Source organism: Rhinopithecus roxellana, chromosome 1 (assembly GCF_007565055.1).
Source record: "Rhinopithecus roxellana isolate Shanxi Qingling chromosome 1, ASM756505v1, whole genome shotgun sequence".
In the NCBI taxonomy this organism is placed as follows: Eukaryota; Metazoa; Chordata; class Mammalia; order Primates; family Cercopithecidae; genus Rhinopithecus; species Rhinopithecus roxellana.
Window position 1 is genome coordinate 29511557 of NC_044549.1, and position 25050 is coordinate 29536606.

A 25050-nucleotide genomic window follows, 5' to 3' on the forward strand; every position below is an offset into this window, starting at 1 on the left:
TCCGTTCAAGACAACTTAATCTTCTCAGGATCAGTCAGGCATTCTCAAGTGCAACACACAGGAGCAGGCTCAGAAGACGACTGGGAAAGGGATAGATTGCACCATGGGCTTGCTGTCAAACACTCCCAGAGTCTAGGAGAGGTCAAGAGTATCTGCCACTGTCAGCTTTGCTTTTTCAACATGCTGGGTATAAGTTTTAACCACGTGGCTTTCAATCTGCATATGCCACAACTGAAATGATCTAAAGTCCAGCAGATGGCACAGCCTTTGTATGCTGTAGGCATCCAATTCACGTTGAACATGCATGGATCCATGCTGAATCCATTACATGTTGAATACATATGGATGGATGGGAGAATGAAAGTTCAACTATTGCTGGAAGGTATCTTTTTTTTTTTTTTGAGACAGGATTTTGCTCTGTCACCTAGGCTGGAATGCAGTGGCTTGATTAACTCACTGCAGCCTCAAACTTCTGCACTCAAACAATCCTCTTGCCTCAGCCTCTCAAGCAGCTAGAATTACAGGCATGTACAAACACACCCAGCTAATTTTCAGAATTTTTTTGTAGAGATGGGAGTCTCACTGTGTTGCCCAGGCTGATCTCCTACTCTTGTTCTCAAGCCATCCTCCTGCCTTGGCCTCCCAAAACACTGAGATTACAGGTGTGAGCAACCACGCCCAGCCTGGAAGATGTGTAAATACCAAGAAACCTTCGGGGCAGGACATTTAAGTGGTAATAAAAGAAAAGAAAGGATAAATGCATTTCCTTTTAACAGAGGAAATGAAATAAAACTAAGTTAACAAAATTAACTTAGACACATGTGTCCAAGGAAAATTGCATGGAGCTAATTTAGAACAATGGTCAGATTGCAGCAAATGTCCTTACTTCATTTAGAAATATCTTAAGCATTGATAATACTAATATAAAAATATGAAGAAGGTATTATTGTCATGCAGGTTTGAAAATAAGATGAGAGGTACTCGAAAATGGAGTGGTCTAGCTGAAGCCACACATCTATTCAATAGCAAAATCAATGATAAGTGTCCAGTTTTTCTAATTCTCTGTCCCAAAAGGTTTCTACCAGCACATCCTATTTTGACATTGTTGACCAGTTGTCCTCAGCCAGAAACCCAACACTCTTTTTGGATCTCTGTTATATCAATTCTACGGCTAAGGTAAAATTTATGACAAGCAATCCTTTTTCATTAGTAATGCTTTCAGTAAGTCTTTTAAAAATCAAATATATTCTCAAATAAACATAAACTTTATAAGTCAGATGTGTAAATGACCCATCATCAAACATCTACAGTATCCCTCTTTTATAGATAAAAATGAGCTCAGAGTAGTACTTTGCTTTATATATCAAACTGGCTATTTTAACTTCTTCATTAAGATATCTTATAAATCTAGATAATATTATAGTCTGAATTACAAAAAAAAATGTGAATTGAGATCTACAGAGAGTAAATAATTTAAGGTGACAACCAAGACAAGAACAGTAACCTGAATTAGTACCTCACTCCTGCATTGATTCCATTGATAATCCTTTTAAGATTGCTGAGGGGCCAGGTAACAGGTAGACACTGACATGTTTACCTTGAGCTCACTTGTCTAACTTAAAAGTTATCTAGCAAATGTGACCTATTTACTTTCAACCTAAATAGTCAGTGTTTTGAGTCATATTGAATTATGGATGTTAAGAACCACTTTTTATCAACATCATCAAGATCAAGACTGGTATAATTTCACTAATCTAGTACTTCCGCCCGAGAAGTATTCAGCTGTATGAGTCTTTTACAACTCATTGTAAATAGGTTTTACAATTCTCATTTTTGGTAGTTTGTGTATTGGGATTCATTTACCCACATCCACACCTTTTTGCCTCCATGCAAACTCCTTTGTGTAGTTGCTTATTATGGTAAGTTGACCACTGCAGAAAGACGGTAGCCTTACTTTAAAAAGCAGCACCTTTGGTAGTTAAAAAAGCAGCGCCTGTAATCCTAGCACTTTGGGAGGTGGAGGTAGGTGGATCGTCTAAGGTCAGGAGTTCAAGACCATCCTGGCTAACATGGAGACACTCCATCTCGATGAAAATTACAAAAATTAGCTAGGCATAGTGGTGCATGCCTGTAATCCCAGGTACTCGGGAGGCTGGGGCAGGAGAATTGCTTGAACCCAGGAGGCAGAGGTTGCAGTGAGCTGAAATAGAGCCACTACACTCCAGCCTGGGTGAAAGAGCAGGACTCTGTCAAAAAAAAAAAAAAAAAAAAAAAAAAAAAAAAAAAAAGGGCAACACTGTTTCATCTTGCTATTTCAGGACAGATTTTTTTCTTTTCAATTGTGCAAACTCTTACTGCCCCAGGCATGCCATAAATGGCTCTATTACCTAAAAGTAATGTAATGGGAAAGAACATTTTTAAGAAAACAGCAAACAATAAATTGCATTTATTGATGTATTTTTTAAATAAATTTTGCTTCTCTCAATTGTTTTTAATAGTATACCTTTGAAGTAGATCTGATGTAAATTATAACTCTGCCTTCAATATTTAGCTGGGAGATCTTGTACAAGTAACATAATTTCTCTGAGTTTCAGTTTCCTTATCTACAAGATGTGGAAAATACCATCTAGACCCTAGGGTTCTTATAAGAATTACACACACACACACACAATCTTTGCATAGTGCTGGGGACTTAGTAGGTCAATCCTACATCTGGTACAGCCCATCACCATACCTGGTGGCCCTGTTGCTTCCTTCCCTCTTTCCACAAATAAGTATTAAGGATCTACTATGGCTACATCTCATCCCATTTAATTATCACATCTGTTATTTTGGTGAACATTGGTTTTTCTGGCTACTTTGCTGCTCCCACCATCCCTATGCCCCTCTAAGTCCTCTCCAGCTCCAACTTCACTTTCCTCATCTCTATATTATTTAACAAATCTGTACAATACCCTGAGCTTTAGCACTAACTGTTGTGGTCATGTAAGTCACATTCAGGCCATTTCAGAGAGTTTTCTGTAGGGTTTTATGGAATTGGTTCTAAACATTCGCTTATCACAAAACTTCTTATTTGAGCAGTAATGTGGCCTCCTTAGGTGGAGCATACACTGGAACTTGCATTTTATTGGTGTGCAGTTGATGTATTCATCAATGCTAAGAACGTCCTTTGTTCTTATCTCTCCTCCACCCTTTCTCTTTGCCTGAATTTCTCCTAACATCTTTTCCCGAGTATTAGTAATAGCTCTGCCATTCTTTTCATCCCATATGAACAAAGAGAACTATCTTTGTTTCTAACCCAGAGATTTCAGATATATTTCAGAACTGCTCTGCAAACAGTTCAGTTCCTTTCCAGTCTTCCTGAAGACGCCTTCCTGCCTTATTTCTCTTGGACAAACTATAATAAAAGAGATTCTATTGTATCAGGCAGCTTTTCTGCCACTTGGGCTGTGAATGCAATGCCCCTGTATCTAGCCTCATGTAACTTTTTATGTTTGTACCTTTGTGTTACTCTTTGTGGCTCAGAAACTTGCAAGATCTGACTCCACCTTGGTTAGTCAGTGAATAAGTTTTGCGGGTGTAATAAATAGCGTTCAAAAGAAAATCTCCATTTCAGCAACAATACAATATCTGCACATTCAATCAGATAGACCAGATAAGCCTCCCCTTGATGTTTTCTGTAGCAGCTGGGTAGAAGCTTTGAAATGGAGTTCTCTCATTCTCCCTGAAATAAATCCTTCATTTTTATGTGATTCTTTGTTCAAATCTGTTCTTCAGGAGGATTATATTTGTTTCTTTTTCTGATAGGAGTGCATTAACTTTTTGCTTCTTTAAATCCAAAAACTATTCTTTGTTCAACTCTTCCTCTCTGGTTTGGAAAGAAGGTTAAGCAAGCATATGGTTTGGTCATACATGAAAGTCCTATCAGTAGGAAGTTATGGCATCTTCACATTGAACGTGCATCAGAGAAATTTTATTATGGAGTTTAAACTATGTGCTGTTGTCTATTCTTGTACGTAGGAGGGTTAACACTCTAAGAGGAAAAACATAAAAGCAAATATATTTGCATCACACCCTCTCAACTACAAACCTGACCACAAGCGTTTGCATCTGAATCACCGGAGAGGATTATGAGAGCTCACCTAGTTCTTCCCACGCACAGTCTTGCACACTTCATTGCTTTACAGCAAAGCATACACTTTTTTTATTTTGCTAAATGTCATTGAAATCACCAGGCAGCTTTTAAATTAAGTCATGCCACTTATTTTTAAATAAACTTTTGAGCCTTCATGACAGAGCAAACTTTTTAGGAGCCTGAGCTTGCTGGCTTTTATTCTTAGCTTTAACTTCTGGACTTTTTACTACTACTCATTTTTTTTTTTTTTTTTTTTTTTTTTTGAGATGGAGTCTAGCTCTGTCGCCCGGGCTGGAGTGCAGTGGCCAGATCTCAGCTCACTGCAAGCTCCGCCCCCCGGGTTTACGCCATTCTCCGGCCTCAGCCTCCCAAGTAGCTGGGACTACAGGCGTCCGCCACCTCACCCGGCTAGTTTTTTTTGTATTTTTTAGTAGAGACGGGGTTTCACCGTGTTAGCCAGGATGGTCTCGATCTCCTGACCTCGTGATCCGCCCGTCTCAGCCTCCCAAAGTGCTGGGATTACAGGCTTGAGCCACCGCGCCCGGCCTTACTACTGCTCATTTAAAGAGATTATAACCTTCTTCTAGGAAGGACTGCAAAACAAAATTACCCAAGTACTGACGGCTCAGCTGCAGATTATACATTTGCATCCTAAGAGTAGCAGGGAATGGGGTGCCCTTGAACTTCTTAAATCCCATTTCAGGTGTTCCCTTTGTCCATTACTTGTTTTCTTTATTTTCGCCCCAAATTGGTTTAGTCCCTTTCCTTCCATCTAAACATCGCGTTATAATAGTGTATCCTTCATATGCTTGCTTCTATTTCCTTTTTCCCACAGTTTTTTGCCTTACTTTTTTTTCTTTTCTCCCCCCTCCTGATAATACATTCAGCACATTTCCATTCTATATAGTTTGTTTGTTTGTTTGTTTGTTTGAGACAGAATCTTGCTCTGTCACCCAGGCTGGGGTGCAGTGGCACGATCTCAGCTCACGGCAACCTCTGCCTCCTGGACTCAAGCGATTCCCCTGCCTCAGCCTCCTGAGTAGCTGGGACTACAGGTGTATGACACCATGCCCAGCTAATTTTTTGTATTTTAGTAGCAATGGGGTTTCACCATGTTGGCCAGGATGGTCTCGATCTCCTGGCCTCGTAATCTGCCCACCTCGGCCTCCCAAAGTGCTGGAATTACAGGCATGAGCCACCGCACCCGGCCAGAGTTAGTTTTTATGTGTTAGGCTAGTATTCTTTCTCAGCACCAGCGATCATACTTCAAGCACCTCCAACTGAAAAATCCACATTATCTTTTAAAAATATTCGGCTGTTTGGGGAATTATTTTTACTCTATACCTACTTTTTCCTATTCTTATTAAGCAATGACACTCTTCACTTTTGTTTTCAAATTTTTTGCTGATGTTTTCCCTTTTCTTTCAAATTAATGCTCAACTGGTGACTATTCTTTTGTCAAAGGTGAGATTTTAGTAATTTCATTTCAAATCAAGCATTCCTTGTAAATCTTTTAACTTTAAAATATCATACCATCTTCATAATACCAGCCTGTTTTCAACTAACTCGTTCAATGAAAATTCCTGACTCAAATGAGTGCAATTAAATTCTGGCTTGTTATATAGTATGTATTTAGAATGTATGTATAATATTAATAACAAACTGTCATTAAAAATGTTTTTTACAGAAATTATTTCATTTACCTCTGACATGTACTCTGTGATATAGGCATTATTGTCCCTACTTTGTGGATAAATTGAGAACCAGAGTTTTAAAGTAATTTGCGTGTTGTCACAGGGCAAATGCATTCCAAAACTGGTACCAAATCCATGTCTTCTGATTCTTAACCCTGGATTTGTTCTATTATACATCAGGCTACCATTTGACTAAATTCTTATGCATCTACTTTAATTCCAGGCAAATCTGCAAAATAATTAGTGGCCTGAATGTAAACATTTTCTTCACATAGAAGAAAATCAACATATACTTTATGTCATGTCTTATTTATCAGTTTATAATTTCCTGGTCTATATTAACTATTTTTTCTTTATATGCTTATTGATATTATTTACATTTCTCAGGTTTTTTTATTTTGCCGAATTTGTGCCTTTTATGCAATATGTTTTAGACCTCTCTAGGCTTCTCCCACCATTTGTGTGCACTCATATTCACAAGACTAATATGAAAGTAATTGAAAATAACTGCATCTTTTACATGCAGTTCATGGTAGAACATTTCCTCTGGGCTAGAAGTATGTTTCCGGCATATTCCAAGTCGAATACATTCATCACTTTTGGTCCCATAGCAGCTTAGTGCATCTGCAAAATCTTCCCTCATTTAGTCCTTCACAGAGTTCTTCCAAACACATTGACATGTCCATTTCATCCTGCAATATGATTACTTTCATAAATTGTTCCACTAATGTTTCTTTAACATGTAATAAACTCTGGAGAATAACTCTACTTTGTTACACATACATTTAACTAAAATAAGTTTTGTAGTTGTTTGGTGACTTACTGAATTATTTGAAAATGTTATTGCTATTTCCTCACTAATACAGTGTTTTCATATGTTCAAGTTGAAAGACAATCACTTGGTCACTATTTTCTCATGGTTATCGTCAGAGAGTTAGATAATAGTGGTCTTTATTTTTACATGAATAGCTTTTTTGCAAAGTTTTGGTTTTTATTTAATGCTAGGTTGAAAAATAAGCCATTCAAATATAATAAACATTGTACTGTGTATGTGCATCTAGTTCAACAGCAAAGAAAATTTACTGATGAATGGATAATACAGAATTTTCTATAATATTCATCTTAAGATTGTACCTTGAATATCCCTTAATTTTTCTCAATAATTCATTATTAATCTATTCCCTTCAATTAAAAAAATTCTTAAAACTATATTTGTTAAATAGCTTTTGAATTCTTATATTTAACCTAGAGGTAAAAATACTTTTATTTGGCTTTGAACTGCCTCATCCAAGGTTTAACAGTGAGTTGCTTACTGAGATTCATCACATAGTTTTTGTGTGTGTGTGTGTGGTTTTGTTGTCCTACAATACATCTCTGGTAAGTCTTGCCCTGGAAGACCAAACATAACTTTTTTTTCCTACTGTTCTACTGTTTTGCTTAATTTTAGAGCCTGTGTTCCAACTTTTTCCAGGTCTCTTCTTTCTAGGACACTCATTTCTCCTTGCCACTCCTTTGTACCATGTGGATGAAATGGCGTCATGATCAGAGCAACTTCCTTAATATCATTTTTATGTTGTTACTCATGCCAAGAAATGTTAAAAGTAGATATACAGATAGATGATTGATAGATAGATAGATAGATAAAAGAAAAGTCTCCTGTTGATTTTTTCATTTTTGGTAAGGAAGAAAAGCCTATTCAAACCACATGGGCAAAGATAAAAACTATAAGAATGCAGAGGTGTTTCATGGAACCCAAAGGCAGAAAGTACAGCCATGCCCTGCAATGGACTGGAGCCACAAGGGAGGCAGGAAGGAAGGTTCCGGTTCTCTCTACTTAGTGTTTTCTGTGCATAAAACCGCCATGCATCCAGGCTGTACATTGTCTCCAAGCTGCACTGTTTCCATCCCAAATTACCAAGAAAGTTGATCTGGTTTTTCTTCAAATCATATAAATCTTTCTGTCTTGGTAATTTGGTAAAAGGCAAATCTGATTGGCCCAAGAGACCTTTAACCCTACTCCAATCAGAAGTGCCCTGAGAGCCTTGTTCAAATATATTAAGTGACATTGAGGCTAATCTCCCCTCGAACACACTTTAGAATATTTAACAAAGGTATGTCAACATTTCTTTTAACTTGTCTATTCTGAATATCTTTCAGATAAAATGTACAGCTACTCCAATGACCACATTCCCAGGTATGTTGTGATTGAGTCATGTATCATGATTCCCAACTAATAAGCGAAAGTAACAATGCTATATTGTTTAAAGATTTGGTTCATGGACATTGTACTTAGGTTAAAATAAAATGAAAAGTGAGTTTTAATTACTTTTACTTTCATCTAAAGATTAGAAGCTATAACATTATTATCTTTCCTAGTTATTTGCACACTGTGAGTCAACAAGAGAGCTGGTGGAAGGATAAAATGAGATTCTAACCTGGTAACTATAGAATTCTCATTAATTTCAGAGGCAGATATCCTAGATTACGATCCAGCTTAGATACAGAATTGTGCTACACTTCAAAATCCATAGTAGAAAACAATCTGGCAACCTAATACAATTTATGATATATATACACGGGCCAGGCATGGTGGTTCATGACTGTAATCCCAGCACTCTGGGAGGCCGAGGCAGGCATATCACGAGGTCAGGAGATGGAGACCATTCTGGCTAACATGGTGAAACCCCGTCTCCACAAAAAAAAAAAAAAAAAAAAAAATTAGCGGGGCGTGGTGGCACATGCCTGTAGTCCAAGCTACTCAGGAGGCTGAGGCAGGAGAACCACTTGAACCCAGGAGGCAGAGGTTGCAGTGAGCCGAGATGGCACCACTGCACTCCAGCTGGGTGACAGAGTGAGACTCTGTCTCAAGGAAAAAAAAAAAAAAGATGTGTATACACATAGATATATACAAGGATGCCTAGCCCTATGCTGTTTGTAAAGTTAATGTCAATGAATAGGGAAATGTGATGAACAGATACTCTGAAAGAATATGCAGTTATAGATATAACTTATTCTCTTTAATAGTTAATGAGCTATATGCAAAGAAATTTGTGTAGTAGTATACATTTTTTTAAAAAGATGGCATAAATCATAGTAAAGAAATTTTACTTTTTTTGGATAGTATATTCTGCCCAATATATTGGAGATTTCTGTTTTAGGAGTAAAAAAAAAAGTCTAAATAAAGAGAATTTCCTAGAGGGCTCTTCAAGACCTTTCTGAAATGGTAGACTGAAAGGTCTTTGAAAAACACAGAGCTTTCTCACTGGGTAGGATAAGATCATAAGCCTTTTTGGTCTCTTAAAGGTCTTTTTTTTTTTTTTTTTAATTCTTTTTCCATGTGAAAATTTCTCCAGCAAGTATAAAATCTGGGCTGCAGGCACACCCCCTCACACACAAAATCTGCTTTTACTACTACTCTTAACATTGAATTATTTAACATTAGATAATTTTCAAGTCATTAGTTTATATCAAGAATGATTTGCTTGGCCGGACACGGTGGCTCAAGCCTGTAATCCCAGCATTTTGGGAGGCTGAGATGGGCGGATCACGAGGTCAGGAGATCGAGACCATCCTGGCCAATACGGTGAAACCCCGTCTCTACTAAAAAATACAAAAAACTAGCCGGGCGAGGTGGCGGGCGCCTGTAGTCCCAGCTACTTGGGAGGCTGAGGCAGGAGAATGGCATAAACCCGGGGGGCGGAGCTTGCAGTGAGCTCAGATCTGGCCACTGCACTCCAGCCTGGGCGACAGAGCGAGACTCTGTCTCAAAAAAAAAAAAAAAAAAAAAAAAAAAGAATGATTTGCTTATTGCTCTTTTGGTTTCTTTTTACAACACATAATGATGAAAATCCTGTATAACCACACAGTAAATGCTAATCTCTTTGATGATCTATTTAATACTTGTAATTTGCAGGGCAATTAAAATGCAATGTGATAGAAAGTCTTGTGATTTGATTATTTAGCTAAATTAGGTTGGTGGTTTAGGAATTAGGATGGGAGGAATGAGGGAAAATTGGTAAAATACCTGCCTCAAAGCAATCAGACTCTTAGCTATAGGGCAAATGTAAAAAAGAAGCTTTTATAGCATTTATTCATTCAATAAATACTCACTCAACAAATAGACACTGTGCTAGACAATTGCAAAATAAGTTTGCTGATTACCAATCCCAAGGGAGGATGTAAAATAGCAAAGGGTCATTACTATGCCAACCACCAAGAATAGGGGTCTGATCACTTCAGCCCACTGTGTCTTGGGTTGCACATTTACTACTTTGCCTGAGCCTGGCGAGACAAAACACACAATGAGTTACATAAAGTGAGCTTATTACTTACCGATACTCAGCAAAGAACAACCAAAGTCTAAGATACATTAGGAGCTAGTTCCCCAAGATTCAGAAAAGCTGCCCAAGGTGGATGGAAACTCATTTTCCTGTTCCCCACCTGCACTGCAACTGAAGGACCCCAGAAAGCAGCCCACCTTTGGGTTTATCCCTAAGGTGCAACATGATATGCTGGACTAAAGCACTGAAGGATATCCTGTTTCTATGAGAAGACTAGAATAGAACCTAGGCTGTTCCAGCCGATTCTTCTTTATCTCTGAAGTTTGCATTTCCAGCACCTTCTACAGTTATTTTTAAAAATTAGAAGTGAGAAAGGAAGGGCCAGTCTGATGTAAAGTCACTCAGATAACTGTCCTGCAACAACAAAGATACAAAGATGGAAAGGCGTGAATCTTTTCCTTAAGGATTTAGAAAATAGTCTATTGTCTATTGTAACAAATCTCCAGTCAGGCAAAATTTGAATATACAATGCAAATTTTTTCTATAAAAAGGATTGATATTTTAATTCACAAGTTTATGTATATACTTTATATTTTGTCTATTTCTCTTGATTATGTGGTTTGGTAACCAAAATCACTTTTGTAAAGGGGCATGGAAGCTCCACAAACAAACCAATAAGCAAACTAAAAACTATCTCAATCCATTAAACGTTAGAACAGGGCAAGTGAAAATAAGGTCTATGTTTCTTGTGTGGGGCTTGCATTACTGATGCCTCTTCAGTTCCAACATGGTTTGTGGCCATAGAGGAAGGAAATAAACTTCCATCGCACTGAGTTCTCTGTTGCACTCTCTCCCCACTCCTGTTCAATACTGGCTTATGTTGGAAGGGAAAGGAATTGCTTCTCTCATCATATTTCTCTGTTTCCCCATTCCCTGCCCTTCCTGCAATAGTAGGTCAGAAACATGATCACTTTAAGGAGACTGTAGCATTTAAATCAAGCAGAAAGTCAAATACACACTTTCTGCTATTTATCCTTGGGTCACTTTCTTTCTCATTTAAAACATAATTCTTGTCTTTTGGTTTGTGTTGGAAGGATAACACTGTGAGACTATCATGGGTCTAAGACCTAGGCAATTCTGGATTTTAAACAGGCTGGCAATTAGTGGATTCTCAGTCTTGGGGAAATGAGCATTGGTGAAATTTGGTTTTATCCTTTGAAGAATAAGGTTTGTAATATAATACTTTATTTACGGAGGGTAGTTGACTAAAAAGCTGCCGCTTTATTGATTAAAAATTAATGCCTCTGAAAATTCCTGCCCACTTGCAGTATGTTCACACCCTAATTCAAGAAAGCAAGTCAGGTTCACGATTACATTAAGCTTATCATGACTCCGCAGTTTTCAGAGTCTCTCTCAAAAAGCTTAGGACACATTTCCAGCAGCTTTTCACGAACTGCTTCTGGGGGACACTGGAGGTGCTTTTATCATAAAACATTAGTTCAGCTCAGCTACTCTTCTACTTTCAGGTGATTTCTTGATTTTCTGGAGCTCTGCAGGGTGGGGATCTTCTGTATTTCCCTTCTTTGCTAACTATGCTACCTAAATATAACTAGTCTCATCTGTCCTCTTGACCTGTTCTCAAGGTTGAGAATCCTGATGACAACAGAACTCTTGGGCGCCCTTCCCTGACATCTCAGACTTCCAAGTGGCTATGCAGTTGAGGCCTTCACTAGACCCAGAAGACGTGTCTCTATGTCTTCCAGCCTCCTGTTTGTTTCAATGTACAAATAATCATACCCCAAGCCCCAACCCTGTATAACTGCAAGAAGTCTGGTCCCTTTCCTAAGTAATTCTGAGAATCTTGGGGTTCCCCAAACCTTATTCTTGGCTGCCCCCTTGTCACCTCTAGCTCCATCACTGCTCTCGGATTCTCTGTCATTTTAGAAATCATCATGCTGGCAGTTCTTTCCAGTGTCCTTTCTGCCAAACTTTGGCGAAAGACCCTTCTTTTGAAGTGCTCTAAAGCACTGGGAATGTGAACTCATTGTGCTTAACAGACTTTATAAGGAAATAAGCATATTAGAGAGGCACTTGAACACTAATCAACAGAATGAGAATTTAGTGTTGGATATCATGGCTGTGAGCATCCATTAACCATCACTTCAGAGACAACACTGCTGGATTCGCTTCTTAGCCTCAGTCACACGAAATAGTGCTAGGGTTTATACTCTTCCTCTGGATCAGGGTTCTCTATTTGGTGCCTTCCTACGCCAAGTTCAAGACATCTACACCCATATCACAGCCCATGCCAGAGAAAGCAAAAATGTAATAAGCATATATGCATCACTCTGCCAACGTTTCCTTTTTTCTTCTGCATTGTTACTTTTTCTGTCCCTTTTGTATCATTCCTACCAATATATAAACAGACTGTATTGTTTATACATTTAAAAAACTAACCATCTCCTTGAAACTAGATTGTGCGGTGGCTCATGCCTGTAATCTCAGCACTTTGGGAGGTCGAGGTGGACAGATCATGAGGTCAAGAGATTGAGACCAACCTGGCCAACATAGTGAAACTCTGTCTCTACTAAAAATACAAAAATTTGCTGGGTATGGTGTCATGCGCCTGTAGTCCCAGCTACTCAGGAGAATCACTTGAACCCAGGAGGCGGAGGTTGCAGTGATCCAAGATCACACCACTGCACTCCAGCCTGGGCGACAGAGCAAGACTCCATCTAAAAAAAAAACCGAACAAACAAAAAACAGAAAGAAAAAACTAGATTGTCTTACAACTACCTCTTCATTGCTCTTTTTTCTTTTACAAGAAAACTTAAAAGTTCCCTCTATATTCTCTCCATATTTGCTGGCTTTTCTTCCTCTTTTCTTCTTCTTTCTTGAACCCACTGTATTCCAATAAAGTCCTCACTAATACACCGGCTCTGCTCTTGTCAAGGTTACCACGATCAAATCTCGGTTTCAGCTTGCTGAGTCCCTCTACAGCATTTGACATCCTGACACTCTCTACTTGAAACACCTGATTCTCTGGGCTCTGAGCCACCTCCCTCTTTGGTTTTCCTCTTCTCTTACCAGCAGCCCCTTCTCCTTTGCTGGTTTCTGAATCTTGAACGTCAGAGTGCCCCGGGCCTCATTCCATAAATTATGTCATCCTCTCTCATGGCTTTAAACATTTACATGCTTTCGGAGCCCAAGCTTACATCTTTGCCTATTCAGAGTAACAACTATGAAGCAAATCAGGTTAGCAATTACCAAAACCAACTTCTGATATATCCCGAAGCTTGTCCTTTCCCATATCTGGCAACTTCTCAGACCCTTAAAATAGATTTATTTAATTTTGTAAAAAAGTCTTTCAATTTTATTTGGATGTTGGAATCCCACATTTGTATTCTAGAACTTGGGAGCTGAAAAGAACAATAGAAATCAACTAGTTTAATATTCTCATTTTTTAAGTAAGACAATCTAAACTTAGAGAATTTAAGTCCAAGGTGATCAGGTAAAAGTAGTGATTTTTTTTTTTTTTTTTTTTTTTTGAGACAGAGTCTCGCTCTGACTCCCAGGTTGGAGTGCAGTGGCGCAGTGTCGGCTCACTGCAGTCTCTGCCTCCTTGGTTCACGCCAGATTTTTTTAAAATTTGAATTTAGTTATTTAAATGGACTCGGATCGCAAACTACTTGAGGAATTTTATGAAAGACCTAATAAATAATAAATATAAATATAAAACGTAAAAAATAGGTAGAAAAAATATAAATGAAAGCACAAAGTCTGGACCACAGTAACAGATACAATTAATATATTTTTCTTAATTTTGGAGTGTCAGTAAATGTACTTATTGGTTAGAGAATTATTTCAGGCATGTTCAGAACAATGGAGAGTCTGATCTGGCTGAAAACTCAGAGGAACACTAGCCTCTCAGATTGAGTTCAATTATTAATTTATTTTTAAAAGTAATTAATCATCCACAAAAAACACTGCCAAACATTTGCTCCTGAGGTTTATTATACATTTACAACAGGCTGGAGCTATTTGGCATTGCCAAGAATATATTTTAAATTTGTTTGTTAGGCAGTTGCTCCTGAATAATAGTTTATTTGAGATGATTAATCATTTGAGATGGGCCTGTAGACACAGGACACTGCATTATAAATCATATCTTATTTTCATTCATAGGGAATAAAACAATATTCATTTTTTGGACATGATTTATCATTTGCAAGTTGTATCTGCTATCTATGTGGGCTAGGAAAATGGATGGATTGTCTTATTAAAAATTCTTCACCTTTTGCTATTATATTCTTGGCATGGAGAAAACTCATGAGCAGGGACTACTTGATATCCAAATATTAAGCTGTATTGAATTACTGGACGGAGAAAAGGTTACAGATGAGTTCCTTTGTTATCAGATGAGTGAAGTGTATGTCCATGTCTGAGCTTTTCAAGCCATTTCATACAGGTATCATTTGAACTGTTATTTTTTTAATACCTACTTACTATTTACATATACTCTATCTTTTTTTCAGTAGCATGGGGAGTAATACAGGTGTTATGCCTTGAGATAAGAGTCCTTTTTTTTTCTTTTGATGAAATTCCCTCCAGCTCTCGGTGACATGTAATCTCAAAGTTAAAGCAGTTGGTACTATTTTATGAAATGCCACTCTCACCACCTGATAAGTTCCTCAGTTCCCAGACCGCCATTGTGAAATCTGGTCACTAGGGCCATCATCAATGGTAGGATGACATTAGTAGAATGACAGTCTGGTGACAATGGTAGGATGTATACTGTAATTCTAATAGCATTACTCACTTGACGCTGGAAGGAAATTTAATCAGCTAGCAAGAGCAAATAGCTGTGTATTCTTGTCAGTTCTCTTGACTCGGGGGTGGGGGAGACATAAAACTGTGGTCCCTGTACAGTATCTAGACTGTTTCCCTAAAGCCTTTGAATTGTATCACCCTCTGAATAACTTCCTCATGATGTGGACTGAGCACAGGGCTTTATGACTAAACTTGCTGTACAATCCTAGCACTTCCAGTTACTGTGTATCCGTGGACAATGTCATTAACCTCTATGAGTTGCAAATACCTTATATGCACAATAGGGATAAAAATATGCATCTCATATTATTGTCCTGAGGGTTGAATGAGCACTTGCATAGAGAAAAGTTTCATAATTGGTAGTTATTGCTGACAGTTGGGATAAGCCTAGGGAAAATAAATTAATTTATGTGAATCTCAGGATTCTCCTGTGTAAAGCAGGGAAGAATACTACTACTTCTGGAGAATTTTCTTTGTGAGTTTTTGATATAATGTATGTAAAACACCTAACTTAGCACCTGGACATAATAGGTGATCAATCATTTTATTGCATCTGCTAACCTCAGTCTGTAATACTCAGAAAACACGGTTTTAAGAGACTGTTTGGACTGATATTCTGGGTGAGTAAAGAGGCAGTAAATTGTACAATAAAGAGCATGGATTACCTGGGTTCTAATTCCAGCTCTGCTACTTATTAGTCTTGTAATCTTGAACAAGTGATATAACCTCTCTGTGCCTCAGATTTCTTATCTACCTAAGGGGGATGATATAGTACCTATGTTGGAATTGAGAGAATTAAATGAACAAACATATGAAATATACTCGATGTAGCACCTAATATACAGTTACTATTGAATAAGTATTTGCTATCATTATTCCCTGTAAGAAGGTCCAAAAACCAACTTTTTAAATTTACATGAAACACACATACACATACATACATGCAGGCATGTGTTCACTCACTTGCACAGGAACACACCTGCAGTGGCTGGCTGGGGATAACCAAGAATAGGCAATAGTTCACTTAATATTGAATTTAACTGAGAAATCAGTTATGAATTATGTGAAAAGTGGAATCTAATAAGGTCAATTATTTTTCCTTATTATAGGGATGATGAGTATTATATTGAAGATGCACCAATTTATGGTAACTTAGATGATATGATTTCAGGTAAGTTTTCCATAAATTAAACTTATAAATAAATCAAGTAAATCACACTTGGTTTCGCAAAATAATTTAAGTGGCACTTTAAAAAAATCACAATCACACTTAGCTATCCCAGTGGTAACCATCAATTCAAGTACTTTTAGTATATTAATTAGGCTATATTTCCAAAGCTGCATATTGTAAGCTGTATTACAATAGCCACTCTAAATCAACATCCTGTTTTTCTACATTCTCTTCATTTCACTCTAGTAGTAATGAGAATACAGGAAGACTCTATTACCATGAATTTCGACATACACCGAATTCTATGAAATAAAGCTATTTCTAGGACAGAAAGTTGTCCACAGAAACAGGGCTTTGTGCTCAGTATAGAAAAGCAAATGTATAGTGAATAGCATGGAACAATGAACAGTTTCCTTGGTTTCTCATATTTTAAATAGAGAATATAGGGCTGGATTGATGGCAGGTGGGAGAAAGAAGAACCAAATTGTTGCTGAGTGATTTATATATTTATTTTGTTCATATGTAATAAGTGCTCTTGAATTCCCAGCATCCCTTATCACTTGTATCATCCCGGACACCTAAAAATAAAACATCCCTACATTTCTCAAAACAGATAACCTTGGTCTGATCCTAGAGTTCTGATGATAGAAGCTACCAGCCTTTCCCTGCAAGTACTCATTCAATACATCAGAGGAGACTTAGGGGTGAAATCCTATTGAACTCCAAGTTTTGAACACAGAGACATCCAGTAATGTACAAAATTTATCTAAAAATCTATATGTTAAAGCACTATGGAATCATCCTAAAGTTAGAAATGTGGGAATTCTCTTTTGTATGATTCAAGAATTTATTTTTGTCTTTCCTTTCATTGTAGAGTGTCCTCTAGTGCTCTAAGGAATCAAAAATTATTTTATGGAAATACATTATTAAAAATAATTTGTCCCCATTTCACTTTGGAGAATCATGTTGGCCACCTGTAATATTTGACTACTCGAATTCTTATGTATTCTGATGACTCTAAACCCAGCCTACTTGTTACTTCCATACTTAAGTGAGCCCAGGTGCCACTTGCACACATTCTGATTTAGTAGGTCCAGGCTAAAGCTTAGAGATCTGTTACTTAACATCCCAGGTGATTCTGATGCAGATTTTCCATGGACCATGATTTGAGAAACACCACTCTACATACCCTTTCTCTGTGTTGCTTTTCAGAAAGAGCTCAATGATTATTAAGTTGCTTTTGTTATAGTAAATATATCTTTTTCTCTCTGAGGGTCAAACTGGTACAATCCAATTTCTGCCAGGTTACCAGTCATCCAATGAGTCACTACTTCACTTTCTTCTTCCTTTTAAATGGACATATCTGGGGGAAGAAAGGTATGGATGATTCGAAAGGCATGTCCCTGCAGGATGAAATGAGTACAGATCTGCTGGCTGCTGAACACTGTACAAAAGCCCCAAATACTAAGTACAAGCATTGTGCAGTCCCAGACCCTTAGGCAGTCTGACTGAGATGTCCTGTCACTGATGGATGGGACAAAAGTCATAATATAAACCTTCTTTTTCAAAATTAGGATGTTGGACTTGAAACGTCCCTGAGTAAAACTCCTTACTCAAGGAACAAATTTCAAAATTGTAATCACTGATGTATGTGCACTGTGCTTTGTGGCACTATGCACCATTTGCAGTCTATCTTAAATAGAGAGTACAGGCAATCCTTTAACTTGTGAGATCTCTATAACATTTAAATGGTAGTTTAAGACTGTCAAGTCCTGCAATGGTACAAGAAAATTCATATGATCTAGTTCTTATGTCAAGGATTTATTTTTATCTTACTAACCCTGTAGCTCAAGAGACTTCACTGCTTAATCTGCAGGTAACAGTTTGGGCTTCCTTTCTTCTTTGTATCTTCACCAAAAACACTAGTTAAGTAATTCTTGGGCAGTTTATATTTACAGTCAAATGTTGTTTAGATCATGTATTTTTATTCATACTAGTATTTTTAAATTTTCTATCATGAATCACAATCTTTTTAACTCCCAAGAACCAATGGACGAAAATTGCTATGAACAAATGAAAGCCCAACCAGAGAAATCTGTAAATGAGAGGCACGAAGCCACCCCATCTGCACAGGTGAGTTTTGTTTTCTGTTCCCATATTTGCACATTTCAAGAGCATAAGAGTAGTACATTATGATACACATCTGAAATAGCCTGTTAGAAATTTTGCAATCAATCGGGTATCAAGTTCTGGGAGCTGACTCTAACTCGGAGTAATGTAAACAGAACTCAAACCGTATCCCAAGAGTCAAAATTGTACACAATCACAAAGGCAATAGATTTTAAGGGAATAATGGAATTATTCCTAAGTAATCTATTAAGCTTTTTCTTTCTGATTGAAAATTTTGTGTGTATCACAGAGATCATATAATACAGAAGTTGACACATGGATAATGCTCACAGACCTAAATGTCAGGAATTCAAAAGACAGAGCTGGGGTAGAGAGAGGGAGACCTTTAGTTATAAGATAAATTAGCTAGACACAAAACATCATATCCCTATTTTAAAAGGCAAATGACTTTCAATTTTAATGCAAGTCCTATGGCTGTGGTCTTACGGCAAGAGATTACAAAATACACACACAGTTTATGTGGTTGTAGGCAGGACAAAAACATAAAGAGAAACATAAAAAAGCAGGAAGAAATGGCTAGTTTCTCTTTTTCCTACCACAATTTGTTCAACCTCTTCAGTTTTAGTTCTAACTTTATTAAAAGCCATTAGAAATTTTTAGCCTACATGCTCTTGAAATGCTACACATTTCAATTAAAATAGTCTTTCTTCTCCTCTCAGATCCTGTCTTGTTACTGCCTAGACATAGTAATAGAACCAGCATTTCCTAAGCAATTTTTATGTGTTGGTCTTGTATTGTGTGCTTTATGTGCTTTATGTGCATTATCTCCTTAGATTCCTATGAGGGAGGCAGCATTATCATTCCCATTTTACAAATGCTCACAAAGGATGAAAACTTGCCCTAGAACACTTAGGTACTAAGTAAGTAGACAGAATCCAGACTTAGTCCTATCTTACAGAACATTCTCTTCCCTAAAATGACTCACATCTTGAAAATTTCCCAGTGAAGTAGAAGTTTGCTCTTTTTCTTCAGATAAATCCCCTAATAAATCAGATTTTTAAACCTTTTTTTTTTTTTTTTTTTTTTTTTTTTTTGAGACAGAGTTTTTCTCTTTGTTGCCCAGGCTGGAGTGTAATGGCACAGTCTCAGCTCACTGCAACTCTGCCTCCCAGGTTCAAGAGATTCTCCTGCCTCAGCCTCCCAAGTAGCTGGGATTACAGGTGCCTGCCACCATGCCCAGCTAATTTTTGTATTTTTAGTAGAGACAGCGTTTCACCATGTTGGTCAGGCTGGTCGCAAACTCCTGACCCCAGTGATCCACCTGCCTCGGCCTCCCAAAGTGCTGGGATTACCGGCGTGAGCCACTGCACCCAGCCAAATATTTTTTAACTAAGAAACCAAGATGTAGTAGGGTTTGGGAAAAATATAGTCACCAAATCTGTCATCTAATGTTTAGTTAATTATAAAATATAGTTTAGATAAACATATGGAAAACCTGCATGATATAATATGATTTGCTAAATCCATGAAAATAAAAAGAAAACTTCTCAAATAAGGTTAAAATACACTATATTATCTGAAGTGTAGAGATTCACAGCACTTTAGTTACAAAATACTGAGAATTCTGAATAGAAGTTACTATTTAATACACGTGAATTGTACAGGGTAGCTTTATTTGAGCTGCATCTGGCTTTCACTCAAGTGAAAATTATACAAAGCCTTAAAATGTCTTTAAAGGCTGATCTTTTATAAATTATGTATTTAAAGGTATTTCCAAGAAAATTACTCTTTTCTATTATACTATTCTCATAAATTTAGTTTCACAAATTAGAGGTAATCTCTTTGTATTTGCTCAATTTCATTTCACTACAGTGATTATTATCATAAAAAAACACTACCCAGTTTGCTACTATAATACTTACTTTGTTACTTTGGTCAAAATCTAGGATATTATGCATAAAGTTTGATAGACAAAGTGTTTCTTCGTTGGAAAAAAATGTAAATAGGCTCCTTGGTCTTTGAAAATGATGTGTACAGTTCAGAAATTGTAATTTTAGTATCTCAGTCTTCTATTAACTAGGAAGAGTTAATCAGAAAGCCTAGTAATAAAGTTAGTTCACAAGAGTTCCCAAATCCTAAAGCATTTGAAAAACACAAGTGTGAGCTTGCTCCTCTTCTCTTCATGTCCAAATCTCTGATCATTCTTTTCCTCCTCCAGAGGCATCCTCTCTCCTTTCCAAAGCCAATGCTCTTATTCATGATCTTGACCCTTTCTCCTAATTATTTCAGGATCTTGTACTTTCAATTATTTAATTTTTCTCCAGTTTCCATTTTTTAAATGAATCATTACTGTTTGCCTACCAATATGTGAAAATCCCTCCAATATTAAAAAAAAAACAAACCTTACTTGAACTGTTTTTCCTTCTAATTTTTAAACTGATTCTTAGCTTCTTCCTCTATTGTTTTGATTTCTTTCGATAGATACACATTCATTTACCCTGGCTATGTGTTTTCCACCCATGCACTTAGCTAACATTGCAATGTGGAAGTCTCCAGTGACTATTAAACATACAATTTGTTTTCCTTTCTTAGGACTCACATTCTTTAACTCTGTCGCTCTTGATAAAGTTGACCAAGTGTTGACCACACATGCATTATTTGGAATACTTTCACTTATAAATAAAGAAAACAGGTTGAGATTAAATTAGAAATAACTTGACGACAGTATATGGCAGTGGGAAGAAAATAGAGCATGGATCCAGTTAGCCAGCTATTACAATTTTTCCAGAAATGAGGATTTTAAGAATAAAAAGCTAGACAATTTACGACAAAAAAAAAAAAAAAAAAAAATCACACGGCCCGGCGCGGTGACTCACGCCTGTAATCCCAGCACTTTAGGAGGCCGAGGCGGGCAGATCACCTGAGGTCAAGCGTTCGAGACCAGCCTGACCAACATGGCGAAATTCCGTCTCTACTAAAAATACAAAAATTAGCCGGGTGTGGTGGTCAGTGCCTGTAATCCCAGCTACTCGGGAGGCTGAGGCAGGAGAATTGCTTGAACCTGGGAGGCAAAAGTTGCAGTGAGCCACTATACTCCAGCCTGGGCAACACGAGCGAAACTCCATCTCAAAAAACATGCACACACACACACACACACACACACACACACACACACAGAGCAGGGGGTATAAATAGTACCATTTTTTCTATCTGGCAAAGAATATAAAACGTTTCACTCTTAGCATGAAAACAAGTGCCAATGGGGAGATATTTACTTATGCAATAGAAATGTTGTTAATCCAAATGTTATTTCTTCACTCTATCCCTGCAAATCAATACAATTTTGGCCTAGTCTTAAAGACTAATGCTTAATACATAAATCTGTGTTTTGTTCAATGGCTGTCTTAAAGTTTTAGTCTACAAGTTTTCATAATTACAATGCTACCTTACTTTTGGACAGTAGTTATAGCTTCCATATACATTATCTCTATGTACTAACCATAACCACACTATGATGATTTGCATTTTCTAGGCAAGAAAATTGAGGCTCAGAATAGTTTTTAAAACCTGACCAAGATCCCATGATCAGTGTATGGCAGAGCTGGGATTCAGTTGTAGTCTTTCCAATGCCAAATTCAAGGTCTTGCCTTTAGCATGTTGCTTCCCCTAGATAGCCTAGTTTCCTGTCTTTCTTTAGTATTCACCCAGGTCTAGTCCAGAGAAGCCCATTGGGCCCTCTTGGATGTGAATGGATATCTCCAAGACCAACCCAAATGAGTTCAAATGGGAGCTGGGGAAGCCAGATAAGAAAATAATAGGGAAAGATAAGAAATTTAGTTATTTGCCAGATATCCATCATGTAAGTGAATATTGTTATCTTTATACTTCTGAATCTTAAAAATGTAGAAAAATTGGGGACTTTTATGTACCATTAAATGACCAATTGTTAGGTACATGTAAAGTAGACCTTGTGATTTGGTAAACTCCTTCCTATCATGCGTATTCCTACTTTAATAAACTGGACTATTGTTACTTGGTAAGAGCAACACAGAGCCAGAACTACCTTAGGTGGAAGTGGAGGTAGAGGCAGGTAAGAATCAACCTAAAATGTTCATGTACAGTTAGAGTATAAGAAAGAAATAAAAATCTAGGAAAAAGTTTCATCTAAGCACTTTTTCAACTCAATATGTTGACTGACTATAGTTTTCTTTTTTATTTGTTTTTGTTTTTGTTTTTGTTTTTTGTACTGATAAATTTGGCAAAACAAGGTAGGTGAGGCCTAGAAAACAAGTTACTTGGTTTTCATTCACCATAGAAATTTCCAGAAGTCAAGCTAAAGAACAGGCTAACAATGAAAAATTAACATCCCTTTCTTTTAGGCAACCAATGAAACACAGATGTGCTACGCCTCACTCGATCACAGCATTAAGGGGAAGCGCAGAAAGCCCAGGAAACAGAATTCTCATTTCTCAGACAAGGATGGACATGAGCAACTACATGCAATAGATGCCAGCGTTTCTAAGACCACCTTAGTAGACAGTTTCTCCCCAGAAAGTCAGGCAGTAGAGGAAAACATTCACGATGATCCCATCAGACTGTTTGGATTGATCCGTGCTAAGAGAGAACCTATAAACTAGCTGGGCCATGAGCTAGCTCAATGATTTGGCTCCTATTGAAGATGGTTGCTAAGAAAACAAGATCCTCAGAGGACACAGAAGGACTTGGCGGCAGGGTGATGACCTGATCATTTGTTGGTGAGATGGTGGCTTACCTCTTTTTCAGAGCTTACACTTATGCATGCCAAATGTAATGCTGCGAAAATCAGTATTTCAAATAACTTAAAAAATGCTTTACTACTAAAATGTAAAAAATTAATGTGCCCACTTCGGCAGCACATGTACTAAAACTTAATAAAATCCAACTTGAAAATTGAGCCTGATAACAAAATTACAAATTCATAATATCTAATACTTAGGGAAATTTTTAAAAAATTTAAACATGAATGTATTCTGGAACAAGTTAGAAGAAAAATAAAAGCCCATGAGTTTTGTTTTTAATTCTCCTTTCTCACCAATGGGCAATTGGTGAGAAATTGGCCATAATTGAAATAAATTTCTAATTGAAAGGTATAGGAAACATTAAAATGCATTACTAAGAAAAGTAATACAATTTTCTTACAAAGTATTTTTCCCAAAGATAGCTTTACCGTTTCGAAAATTGTCAAATTAATGCCTGCTCCTTACAACAACAAACAAATATCAAAAAAGAGTTTAGAAATTCTACTAGCCAGAGATAATCACTTGGAGAAACTTTCTATATACCCTTCTAAATATTTTTCTGGGCATGCTTATGTATGTATATCAGGTGTTTTTCTTTTTGTTTTAACCAAAAATGTGGTTTCTTTTGTACACATTAAACTTTCTTTTCACTCAACAATATATTGTGGATTTATTTTCACTGTTGTGTTTAACTATATATAAATACACTTATATATCATAATTTTAATGTCTGCTTAGCACCCTACCGATAACCAAATCAGAGTTTATTTAAATAATTTTAATGACTTTTTTAAAAGCAAGGTTGAGATGACAATGTTTCTTTCAGTAATTAAAAAATACTGCTTCACTGTCTTTTCACTTTGTTTCTGATGAAACATCTACTATAATACTTGTCTCTGTCCTTACATATGATATACGTTATTTTTCTGGTTGTTAAGATTTTCCTTATTACTGGTTCTAATTTGATTATTATGTGCCAAGGTATGGTTATTTTTCAAGTGTCTTGTGTTTGGAATTTGTTGAGCTTCTTAGATATATGTATTTATAGATTTCATCAAATTTGGGGGGGAAATGACCAATATTTTTTTTTTCTGTGACCCTCCTCATTTTCAAGTTTTTCAATTATTTGCAAATGGTCCCACATTTTACTTATCTATTTTATTTCATTCTTTTTTGTATTTCATTTTGGGTAGTTTTTCTTGCTACATCTTCAAGTTTATGAATCTTTTCTTCTAAATGATCTAATCTGTCATAATCCTAGACAGGACTTTTAAATCTCAGATAACTTAGTTTTTATTTCTATAAAATTAGTTTAGATCTTTTGTCCCCTATCTTTCATGTCTCTGTCTAACATACTTAGTCTCTCATCTAACATCTTCAACCTATGGATACAGCTGTAACAACTGTTTTAATGCTTTTTAAAATCTGCTAATTTTATTTTCTGTCATTCTGAGTGAGTTTCAAGTGATTTATGTTTCTCATTGTGGGTTACATTTTTCTGCCTCTTTAAATGCCTGATGATTTTTGATTGGACAGAAAATACTGTACGTTTTCCTTTATTTGGTGATGCATATTTTTGCATTCTTATAAATGTTTTTGAGCTATGTAACTGAAAACAAACTTGGTAGTTTGTTTTCAGTTACATTGAGGAGTGGAAAAATACTGAATATCAGAGGTCAGGAAAGTCAGGAAACTCCCCTTAATGCTAAAACAACAAGGTTATCTGGAAAGTCCCTAGCAGGGCAAGCGGCCGTTTGTGGTTTGGTCAAAGGGCGGGAACCAATGAACAACTGACTAATGTTTAACTTTAAATGTCAGCCAATTGTAAACCTACAACTGTAAAAATTCCCAGTGACTCTGTAACTTGCTGTAACTTGTTTGTGTCTGACTATAAAAGACGGCTGAACACCAAGCTCGGGGTCTCTCCCTAGGATCGGATACCTAGCTGGAGGGAACCGAGTTCGAACTCGAAATAAAGCGATCCCTGCTGCTTAGCTTTGTCTCTGGACTCTGGTGGTTGCTTTTGGGTCAT

The 25050-nt window shown here is 37.0% G+C and overlaps 1 protein-coding gene across 1 annotated transcript in view; it reads left to right on the plus strand.

Moving 5' to 3' along the window:
* The window catches only part of LOC104680582 (T-cell receptor-associated transmembrane adapter 1), a 33437-nt gene extending 9179 nt beyond the window's left edge, over nt 1–24258 (plus strand). Inside the window, exons 3-6 of the mRNA XM_010386600.2 lie at nt 7987–8023; nt 16049–16110; nt 18155–18243; nt 22620–24258. Coding sequence (XP_010384902.1) covers nt 7987–8023; nt 16049–16110; nt 18155–18243; nt 22620–22877 — 446 coding nt within the window. The 3' untranslated portion in view covers nt 22878–24258. The remainder of the gene's footprint in view (nt 1–7986; nt 8024–16048; nt 16111–18154; nt 18244–22619) is intronic.
* Nucleotides 24259–25050: the final 792 nt, after the last annotated feature.